General features: G+C 44.9%; 1 protein-coding gene across 1 annotated transcript in view; it reads right to left on the bottom strand.

Annotated features, from left to right (window-relative positions):
- LOC124047733 (fibrillin-2) overlaps positions 1–12,198 on the bottom strand; it is a 222,716-nt gene that overhangs the window by 11,524 nt on the left and 198,994 nt on the right. The window contains exons 59-64 of the mRNA XM_046368037.1: positions 11,522–11,647; positions 10,886–11,008; positions 10,208–10,324; positions 9,837–9,965; positions 7,325–7,444; positions 4,719–4,947 (exon numbers count right to left, since the gene is read on the bottom strand). Coding sequence (XP_046223993.1) covers positions 4,719–4,947; positions 7,325–7,444; positions 9,837–9,965; positions 10,208–10,324; positions 10,886–11,008; positions 11,522–11,647 — 844 coding nt within the window. The remainder of the gene's footprint in view (positions 1–4,718; positions 4,948–7,324; positions 7,445–9,836; positions 9,966–10,207; positions 10,325–10,885; positions 11,009–11,521; positions 11,648–12,198) is intronic.

Here is a 12,198-nt window from a genome sequence, read left to right as displayed (position 1 = left end):
TCTCTCTCTCGGAGGACCTGAGCCCTAGGACCATGCCTCAGGACTACCTGACATGATGACTCCTTGCTGTCCCCAGTCCACCTGGCCGTGCTGCTGCTCCAGTTTCAACTGTTCTGCATGTGATTATTATTATTTGACCATGCTGGTCATTTATGAACATTTGACCATCTTGGCCATGTTCTGTTATAATCTCCACCCGGCACAGCCAGAAGAGGACTGGCCACCCCACATAGCCTGGTTCCTATCTAGGTTTCTTCCTAGGTTTTGGCCTTTCTAGGGAGTTTTTCCTAGCCAACGTGCTTCTACACCTGCATTGCTTGCTGTTTGGGGTTTTAGGCTGGGATTCTGTACAGCACTTTGAGATATCAGCTGATGTACGAAGGGCTATATAAATAAATTTGATTTGATTTGATTTTCAACAGGACAATGACTCAACACACCTCCAGTCTGTGTAAGGGCTATTTACCAAGAAGGAGAGTGATGGAGTTCTGCATTAGATGACCTGGCCTCAACAATCACCCAACCTCAACCCAATTGAGATGGTTTGGGATGGGTTGGACTACATAGTGAAGGAAAAGCAGCCAACAAGTGCTCAACATATGTGGGAACTCATTCAAGACTGTTGGAAAAGCATTCCAGGTGAAGCTGATTGACAGAATGCCAAGAGTGTGCAGAGCTGTCATCAAGGCAAATGGTGGCTATTTGAAGAATCTCAAATATCTTTAGATTTGTTTAACACTTTTTTGGTTACTACATAATTCCATTGTTGTTATTCATATTTTTTTATGTCTTCACTATTATTCTACAATGTAAAAATAGTAAAACAATAAACTTGAATTTTTATTTTACCTTTATTTAACTAGGCAAGTCAGTTAAGAACAAATTCTTATTTTCAATGACGGCCTAGGAACAGTGGGTTAACTGCCTGTTCAGGGGCAGAACAACATTGTACCTTGTCAGCTCGGGGGTTTGAACTTGCAACCTTCCGGCTACTAGTCCAACACTCTAACCACTAGGCTACCCTGCCGCCCCATGGGAACTGGTAGGTGTGTCCAAACTTTTGACTGGTAGTGTATATGTATTGTTTTTAAATATATATTTTTTCCCCTAACCCTGCCATACCTCCCCTAATTTGAGTAAAGTAATGGACAACAATACTTAGGCTTCTACTTCCAGCTTATACATATTATATACATTTTACAGACACATTTCCCGATAGTTGTCTTTTGTTTATTTTTAGTCCCATCCTTCAGTTCCCATCAAACCCCTCCCATCTATCTCTGAACACCATCCAGTCCCATCCCATCCCAAACCCCTCCCATCTATCTCTGAACACCATCCAGTCCCACTCAACCCCTCCCATCCCATTCAGAACACCATCCAGTCCCATCTCAAAACCCCTCCCATCTATCTCTGAACACCATCCATCCTTCAGTCCCATCAAACCCCTCCCATCTATCTCTGAACACCATCCAGTCCCATCCTCAAACCCCTCCCATCTATCTCTGAACACCATCCAGTCCCATCCTTCGGCTCCACTCAACCCCTCCCATCTATCTCTGAACACCATCCAGTCCCATCAAACCCTCTCCCATCTATCTCTGAACACCATCCAGTCCCATCAAACCCTCCCATCTATCTATCTCTGAACACCATCTATCTCTGAGTCCCATCATCCATCCAGTCCCAACCCCTCCCATCTATCTCTGAACACCATCCAGTCCCATCAGTCCCATCAACCCTCCCATCTATCTCTGATCTCCCATCAAACCCTCCCATCTGAACACCATCCAGTCCCATCAACCCCTCCCATCTATCTCTGAACACCATCCAGTCCCATCAAACCCTCCCATCTATCTCTGAACACCATCCAGTCCCATCAAACCCCTCCCATCTATCTCTGAACACCATCCAGTCCCATCAAACCCCTCCCATCTATCTCTGAACACCATCCAGTCCCATCAAACCCTCCCATCTATCTCTGAACACCATCCAGTCCCATCAAACCCCTCCCATCTATCTCTGAACACCATCCAGTCCCATCCTTCGGCTCCACTCAACCCCTCCCATCTATCTCTGAACACCATCCAGTCCCATCAAACCCTCCCATCTATCTCTGAACACCATCCAGTCCCATCAGTCCCATCCTTCATCCCAAACCCCTCCCATCTATCTCTGAACACCATCCAGTCCCATCAAACCCTCCCATCTATCTCTGAACACCATCCAGTCCCATCAAACCCCTCCCATCTATCTCTGAACACCATCCAGTCCCATCAAACTATCCTGAACACCATCCCCCATCAAACCCCTCCCATCTATCTCTGAACACCATCCAGTCCCATCAAACCCTCCCATCTATCTCTGAACACCATCCAGTCCCATCAAACCCCTCCCATCTATCTCGAACACCATCCAGTCCCAGTCCCATCAACCCCTCCCATCTATCTCTGAACACCATCCAGTCCCATCAAACCCTCCCATCTATCTCTGAACACCATCCAGTCCCATCAAACCCTCCCATCTATCTCTGAACACCATCCAGTCCCATCAAACCCTCCCATCTATCTCTGAACACCATCCAGTCCCATCCCCTCCCATCTATCTCTGAACACCATCCAGTCCCATCAAACCCCTCCCATCTATCTCTGAACACCATCCAGTCCCATCAAACCCTCCCATCTATCTCTGAACACCATCCAGTCCCATCAAACCTTCCCATCTATCTCTGAACACCATCCAGTCCCATCAAACCCCTCCCATCTATCTCTGAACACCATCCAGTCCCATCAAACCCCTCCCATCTATCTCTGAACACCATCCAGTCCCATCCTTCTCTGAACACCATCCAGTCTCCAAACCCTCCCAACCCCATCCCATCTATCTCTCTGAACACCATCCAGTCCCATCAAACCCTCCCATCTATCTCTGAACACCATCCAGTCCCATCAAACCCTCCCATCTATCTCTGAACCCATCTCCCATCTATCTCTCTGAACACCATCCAGTCCCATCCTTCTATCTCTGAACACCATCCAGTCCCATCAAACCCTCCCATCTATCTCTGAACACCATCCAGTCCCATCAAACCCTCCCATCTATCTCTGAACACCATCCAGTCCCATCAAACCCTCCCATCTATCTCTGAACACCATCCAGTCCCATCAAACCCCTCCCATCTATCTCTGAACACCATCCAGTCCCATCCTTCTGAACACCATCGAGTCCCATCAAACCCTCCCATCTATCTCTGAACACCATCCAGTCCCATCCTTCTATCTCTGAACACCATCCAGTCCCATCAAACCTCTCCCATCTATCTCTGAACACCATCCAGTCCCATCAAACCCTCCCATCTATCTCTGAACACCATCCAGTCTCATCCTTCAGTTCCCATCAAACCCCCCATCTATCTCTGAACACCATCCAGTCCCATCCTTCAGCCCATCCCATCAACCCCAGTTCCCATCAAACCATCTATCTCTGAACACCATCCAGTCCCATCAAACCCTCCCATCTATCTCTGAACACCATCCAGTCCCATCTATCAAAAACCCCTCCCATCTATCTCTGAACACCATCCAGTCCCATCCTTCGTTCCACTCAACCCCTCCCATCTATCTCTGAACACCATCCAGTCCCATCCCAAAACCCTCCCATCTATCTCTGAACACCATCCAGTCCCATCAAACCATCAAACCCATCCAGTCCCATCTCTATCTCTGAACACCATCCAGTCTCATCCTTCAGTCAAACCTCTCCCATCTCCCCATCCAGTCCCATCATCTATCTCTGAACACCATCCAGTCCCATCAAACCCCTCCCATCTATCTCTGAACACCATCCAGTCCCATCCCCCTTCTAGTTCCCATCAAACCCCTCCCATCTATCTCTGAACACCATCCAGTCCCATCCTTCAGTTCCCATCAAACCCTCCCATCTATCCATCATCAAACCCTCCCATCTATCTCTGAACACCATCCAGTCTCCCATCAAACCCTCCCATCTATCTCTGAACACCATCCAGTCCCATCCTTCAGTTCCCATCTAAACACCATCCAGTCCCATCTATCTCTCTGAACACCATCCAGTCCCATCCTTCAGTTCCCACCATCAAACCCAAACCCTCCCATCCCATCTATCTCTGAACACCATCCAGTCCCATCCCCTCCCATCTATCTCTGTTCCCATCAAACCCCTCCCATCTATCTCTGAACACCATCCAGTCCCATCAAACCCCCATCCCATCTATCTCTGAACACCATCCAGTCCCATCAAACCCCACCATCCCATCTATCTCTCTGAACACCATCCAGTCCCATCCTTCGGCTCCACATCAAACCCCTCCCATCTATCTCTGAACACCATCCAGTCCCATCAAACCCCCCATCCTTCAGTCCCATCTATCTCTGAACACCATCCAGTCCCATCCTCCCATCTATCTCTGAACACCATCCAGTCCCATCAAACCCTCCCATCTATCTCTGAACCCCATCCCCATCTATCTCAGAACACCATTCTATTTGCCATGTATTTTTCTGTGATGTTTCACAAAACATTCTGAACCTTTCTATTCTCATAGTTTCTACAGATTGTCAATTAAAGATACTATTTTTTTGGCTAAGAGCATTATTATATATATGATAGATTGATTATGACTTTTCAAATCACCCAGCAGTGCTATTTGCAGAGTTAGCTCCAGGTCACTGCCTCCTTACCCTTGGCCCATGCGAAAATATCCCAGCGGGCAACCACACAGGTAGCCTCCCTCTGTGTTGGAGCAGCCGTAGCTACAGGGGTTCTTGTTGGAGCACTCGTTGACATCCTGACAGCTGCTGCTGAATGAGTCGAAGCTGTAGCCTGAGGGGCAGGCACACTTGAAGCTGCCTAGCGTGTTGTAACAGGAGGCCGATCCACAGCTGCCCGGGTTGGAGCACTCGTTCTCATCTGAGAGAGGAGAGGAGGGGGTGGAGGAGTTAAGAGAGGGGGTAGGAGAATTAGTTTGACTTGTTATTGAGGTCAACCAGGACATAGAATGATTGAAACACCTTGCTGTGACCCACACCCCCAGGGTTAACGCAGCATTGGAAAATACATCTTAAGCTAAAATGTCTGAATCTAGGTGACAATGCATTTGCTTTTTGACAGTGGATCACAATGAATCTATAGAACATTAGAATACTACTGTAATAATATCAATGTTCTGGAACCCATTGGTACGAGAGAGAGAACGTTTCTCTTATTGTCCAGCAGGTGGCAATGTGGTTCTGTTTACTCGACCTGTAAATGGAAGGTAGTCCAATATTGTTTTCAAAAACATTTGTTTGCAGCAAGTAGTTGAAAGTACCCTTCTGCCAAAGCACATATAAACAGAAACTTACTTTATTATCTAAATAACCTTTGGTTTATCTTAACTCTATATGCTGAATCCTAACTTCCAAAATCTCCTATTGACAACAATGTTTAACTAAGTGAAAATACGACTTAAGTAGAAGTTAGGTATCGCCCCCAACAGACAAGATGATAATGCATCTAACAGAGAATGTTAATTTACAATGATTAAGAAATATAATACTCCCGTCCTCTACTGTACAACTCATTTTACGAGCACACAAACCCCCAAAAACTATGATTTATTAAATGGCTATCAACCTTTTACTGAGGCTGGGCCCAGCTGTTGGCTGGGCTCCCTGCCTGTGCCATTAAACCCCTACAACTCATCCAGAACGCCGCAGCCCGTCTGGTGTTCAACCTTCCCAAGTTCTCTCACGTCACCCGCTCCTCCGCTCTCTCCACTGGCTTCCAGTTGAAGCTCGCATCCGCTACAAGACCATGGTGCTTGCCTACGGAGCTGCGAGGGGAACGGCACCTCAGTACCTCCAGGCTCTGATCAGGCCCTACACCCAAACAAGGGCACTGCGTTCATCCACCTCTGGCCTGCTCGCCTCCCTACCACTGAGGAAGTACTGTTCCCGCTCAGCCCAGTCAAAACTGTTCGCTGCCCTGGCCCCCCAATGGTGGAACAAACTCCCTCACGACGCCAGGACAGCGGAGTCAATCACCACCTTCCGGAGACACCTGAAACCCCACCTCTTTAAGGAATACCTAGGATAGGATAAGTAATCCCTCTCACCCCCCCCCCCTTTAAGATTTAGATGCACTATTGTAAAGTGACTGTTCCACTGGATGTCATAAGGTGAATGCAATGCAAGTCGCTCTGGATAAGAGCATCTGCTAAATGACTTAAATGTAAATGTAAATGTGAGTGGGTTAAAACAGGGTCACACAGAGTGCTTCTCGGTAGTCTTAAACAAATCTACTTTGAAACAAAAGTATACACCTCACACACATGGTTATGGGCTTAAATAAAGAAGAAACCTGTACCATGTCAGTTGAAATGTATTACATTTCAAGTTTTCATCCCAATATCACACTTTATATGCATCACAGAAGACTGAAAACTAACAAAACTATTTGACATAGAAACACCGGATTTTGGTCGTTTAAAAATAAATAAATAATTTATTAATTATGAATAACATTCCACCTATGAGGCCAAAGAGGGTGCTTTAGGTCCTTGACTACAGGAAAGGGCTACTCAGCTTGTGATGGACACTTGTAATGACGCACAGCGAAGTAAAACCAATGCACAGATTTAATCAATGGCCAGGTTGCAAACGTATAACGCAAAACAAGTCTTAACCCAACCGTCAATATAAGTAAGTAGCCTTGCACAAGTCTTCGCTTGTGTGACCCAGAACAGCTCATGGGAGCAGGAGCTTATTTCCTGTTTCTGTAGCGTGAGGCAGCTTGAAATACAAGTACAGCCCCTGGATAGGACGCTAGTCTATCACAGGGCCTTACCCCCAATTTACATTCTTAAAGCTCATCGGGTCCCATTTTTACAGTCTTTGGTATGACTCTGCTGGGGATCGAACTCCCAACCTTCCAATCCCTGTGTGCAGTTTGAAGGAAGTTGCTAGAATCGCATTAACGTTAGAGCAATGGCTAACTAGCGTTAGAGAAATGGCTAACTAGCGTTAGAGAAATGGCTGGAAGTCTACTGGAACTGCTGGTATGCTAGGTGTTGCAGTAGACTTCCTGTCATTGCTTTAACACAAGTTTTCGATGGCTCGCGAAGCTAACTGCAACTTCCTTCAAAGTGCACGCAGACACATAGAAATGGTATCCACGAGTTCATCTGACTCTGGGTAAGTAGAAAATGGGCTTAGTTGCCAAAAATCTGCACTTTCCCTTTCAAATCATGTAGTTATCATCGGTGTCCCAAAGTAGCGCCCTCTGTGTGCGTGTGTGTGGTACTCACCCACACACTGGTTCCACTGGTAGTGCTGTGTGTAGCCCTGAGGGCAGTTACAACGGTAGCCGCCCAGCATGTTCTGGCAGCCATGTTGGCACCTGTCGTTACTGTCACACTCGTTCACGTCTGACGGTCAAAAGGCAGAAGAACACATATGCATTGGCCCATCCGTCATCTTCATCAACGTTACTTTCCTAATCTTCATCACCATATTCCTCATTCTTATTCATCATCATCACCGTTCCCATCATGGTTTTACATTGCATATTTAGATTGGAACATTAAGCTACTGTACAATGCAGTATGATGCAATTGTGAGTTTCCTCCAACAGCTCCTCTAAAATATATATATGAGCTTGAAATCTACGTTAGGGTATTTCAATTGCGTTTACACCCAAAATGCTAGGAGAACAAATCTGCCTTTAGCTGCCTAGTTGTATGGATTCCCTTGGTGTGTACAATTGACACTAATACACACTCCTATAGATGTGGGAAAATGGCCTATTTAAGCCGAATTCTTTTCATTTAGTCAAACAAAAATCATATCCATTCATCCCCACTGCTTTTGAGTAATGCAAACCAGGTAAACTTTAGCTCAAAACAGAGGATAACCTTCAACCTGGGATTTGAGCTTTTACAGAGTCCATGGCACAAACCAAACCACTGCCCTGAATTCTCTCCCCGTACAATACTTAGTCAACCTGTACCAAACTATTTTTTGTTGAGTTTTGAAAGTGAATTATTTTGTTTGTAGAGCGATGGCACAGAGTTCATTTAGATAGTGCCAGTAGGACTTGTGGTTTTGGGCATTGCCACTCTGTGGAGACTTCAATAAAAGGAGAGTTGGCGAAAGGTTTGAGGCCTTGAAATCGCAGTCAGCCAAATGCTGTTAGAGAGAACAGTCAAGTAGGCCTTGATTTCCTACGCTTTTACGACAGTAGTGCCACTTTGAGAAGTCTTTAAAATATATGTATAATATAAATATATATTTTCATCTTTTAATTTCATTGTTTATGTATTTTTTAAAATATGTTGCTTCTGACAATACAGGTGGAAAAACTACCACCAAACTGTCAAAAACATTTTGTTTACCAGGAGGTTTATCTCTGCCACTGAGGTTCAATCCCACAGTTCTTCTTAAACTACCACCAAACTGTCAAAAACATTTTGTTTACCAGGAGGTTTATCTCTGCCACTGAGGTTCAATCCCACAGTTCTTCTTAAACTACCACCAAACTGTCAAAAACATTTTGTTTACCAGGAGGTTTATCTCTGCCACTGAGGTTCAATCCCACAGTTCTTCTTAAACTACCACCAAACTGTCAAAAACATTTTGTTTACCAGGAGGTTTATCTCTGCCACTGAGGTTCAATCCCACAGTTCTTCTTAAACTACCACCAAACTGCCAAAAACATTTTGTTTACCAGGAGGTTTATCTCTGCCACTGAGGTTCAATCCCACAGTTCTTCTTAAACTACCACCAAACTGTCAAAAACATTTTGTTTACCAGGAGGTTTATCTCTGCCACTGAGGTTCAATCCCACAGTTCTTCTTAAACTACCACCAAACTGTCAAAAACATTTTGTTTACCAGGAGGTTTATCTCTGCCACTGAGGTTCAATCCCACAGTTCTTCTTAAACTACCACCAAACTGTCAAAAACATTTTGTTTACCAGGAGGTTTATCTCTGCCACTGAGGTTCAATCCCACAGTTCTTCTTAAATACTTATTTTCCACCATAATTTGCAAATAAATTCATTAAAAATCCTACAATGTGATTTTCTGGATTTTTTTCCCCTCATATTGTCTGTCGTAGTTGAAGTGTACTGTAATTTTCATCATAGGTACACTTCAACAATGACAGACAAAATGAGAAAAAAAAATCCAGAAAATCACATTGTAGGATTTTTCATGAATTTATTTGCAAATTATGGTAGAAAATAAGTATTGAAGTCTACCTATGATGAAAATTACAGGCCTCTCTCATCTTTCTAAGTGGGAGAACTTGCACAATTGGTGGCTGACTCAATACTATTTTTGCCCCACTTTATGCTTAAGATACAGATTTCACCACTAGCTCACCAAAACCATGGCATTGGTTGATCGGGGACATCAGGTTTTAGGGAGGTAAGGCAACGGTGCAATGCAAACTCAGCCATCAGGTTACATAGAGTGAGATAATGATATGGTAAAAATATTGAACAATTCCTTATGATTGTTCAATGATGCTAATTCTATATATTTTTTAAAATTGAACTAGGCAAGTCAGTTAAGAACAAATTCTTATTTACAATGACGGCCTAGGAACAGTGGGTTAACTGCCTTGTTCAGGGGCAGAACGACAGAGTTTTACCTTGTCAGCTTGGGGGATTCGATCTAGCAACCTTTCGATTACTGGCCCAACGCTCTAACCACTAGGCTACCTGCCTCCCTGATTTATTGAAACAAAAAGCATAATTCATATGAAGTGTGTCATGTGGATGTTTCCCGGAAGAAATAAAAACTAAATTGTAGCTACCATCACAGTGCAGTCCGGTGTCGTCCAGTTCGTAACCCCGCTGGCACGCACAGTTGAAGCTACCAGGGGAGTTCTGACAGATGCCCTTGGTGCCACACAGGGAGGGTTCCCCGACACACTCATTATTATCTGACAGAGAGAGCATTGCATTTATGTAGTTTGTATTTTACCTGAGTTGTGTTCATTGGGCACCAAACAGAAAAGAAGAAAAAAAAACAGACTGAAACAGGGTTGGGAATTTGTTGAACTTTGTCCAATAAGAAATGGTCATTTTTGTTTTCCGTTTTAAAAGGGTGTCCTATTGAACATAACCATGGTAACCCTTATAGCTGCAGTTTAAAGACACGGACACTACAGACGTATTGCCTCACCTATGCATGCAGTGTGGTGCTGGGTGAAGCCAGGGGGACACTTGCAGGTGAATCCGCCCACGGTGTTGACGCACATGAACTGACAGTTGTGCCTCTTGGTCTGGCACTCGTCCAAATCTAAACGGACACACGCACGCACACACGCACGCGCACGCACACGCACACGCACACACACACACAGTAAACATTCAATTATTTTGTGTTGACCCCTTTTCAATGGACAGAGCCCCCTATGCTGCGATTCAATTCATTCCATACAGGACAATCAACTCTACAGTAATGACTGGCTGTTGAGCAGCATCTGTCCTCTCATTAATCTATTCCTATAGTGTGGACAGCACTCACTAATCACTCACTAATAATGAAGAGATCATTTTAGCTAGCTAGTAAAAATCTCAATTTTATTGGTCGCATACACAGTTCAGTAGGTACCGTTGAAATGAGGTTGATAGATGTTGGGTTTGAGCTGTAAAACCTCTAACCTGGTCCTAGATCTGTTGTGTCGTGTCGTGACAATGACCATAGACGTTTGCAGCACAGAACACTCAGATCTAGGACCAGGCTATAATACCGCTAAGTAACCCTATCCAATCTAGAAATCGAGCAGACAGCCATCGAGCTAAAAAAAAAAAAAAAAGACTGTTGCTTTGCATCATGGGAACTGTAGTTTCCCTGTACCTTTGCAGGTCCTGCCGTCCTCTTGGAGCACGTAACCACGGGGACAGGAGCAAGTGTAACTCCCCTCGGTGTTCTTACAGATGAAATTACACGGCTTGGGGGACATGACACACTCATCCAGATCTGACAGGAAGAGAAGACGGAAGATCAACAGGGGAGGGAGGGTTATCATTTATCTATGATCTGATAGGTGAAAGGGGAAATGGTCAAATTAGTGACAACTTCAAAGAGGCAAGGAGAGAACGATGTATTTTCCATGTATCCCAACACATTGGGATATTGGAGTGCAATTTTGCTCCCACCCTGCATTAAATCGCTGATACAACAAATCATAGATTTGGTTGCATTCACAATGGGCTTCAATCACAACCACTCACCAGGTTTTTAAAAACAGTCACAATGACCTTCAACCACACACCAGGTTTTTAAAATGACCTTCAACCACACACCAGGTTTTTAAAATGACCTTCAACCACACACCAGGTTTTTAAAATGACCTTCAACCACTCACCAGGTTTTTAAAAACAGTCACAATGACCTTCAACCACAACCACTCAGTAGGTTTCACAACAGACTCCATGTTGCATCATAATACTGTTCTGACCAATAGAAGTGTAACAGTGGAATGTGCCTTACCCACGCAGGCCGTTCCAGTGATGGTGGAGGTGTAGCCCAGTTTGCAGTGGCAGCGGTAGGATCCCATAGTGTTGATGCAGCGTCCATTCTTACACGTGTCAGGGATTACCTTACACTCGTCTATATCTGTAGGACAAAAGACAGAGAGCACAGGGCCATTCAGAGAAGACAGGACCATTCAGAGAAGACAGGGCCATTCAGAGAAGACGGAACCATTTAGAGAAGACGGGACCATTTAGAGAAGACGGGACCATTTAGAGAAGACGGGACCATTTAGAGAAGACGGGACCATTTAGAGAAGACGGGACCATTCAGAGAAGACGGAACCATTCAGAGAAGACGGAACCATTCAGAGAAGACGGGACCATTCAGAGAAGACGGGACCATTCAGAGAAGACGGGACCATTTAGAGAAGACGGAACCATTCAGAGAAGACGGGACCATTCAGAGAAGACGGGACCATTTAGAGAAGACGGGACCATTCAGAGAAGACGGGACCATTCAGAGAAGACGGGACCATTCAGAGAAGACGGGACCATTTAGAGAAGACGGGACCATTCAGAGAAGACGGGACCATTCAGAGAAGACGGGACCATTTAGAGAAGACGGGACCATTCAGAGAAGACGGAACCATTCAGAGAAGACGGGACCATTTAGAGAAGACGGGACCATTTAGA

This window comes from Oncorhynchus gorbuscha, linkage group LG11, assembly GCF_021184085.1.
Source record: "Oncorhynchus gorbuscha isolate QuinsamMale2020 ecotype Even-year linkage group LG11, OgorEven_v1.0, whole genome shotgun sequence".
In the NCBI taxonomy this organism is placed as follows: Eukaryota; Metazoa; Chordata; class Actinopteri; order Salmoniformes; family Salmonidae; genus Oncorhynchus; species Oncorhynchus gorbuscha.
This window is presented reverse-complemented; position numbering and strand designations above follow the sequence as displayed.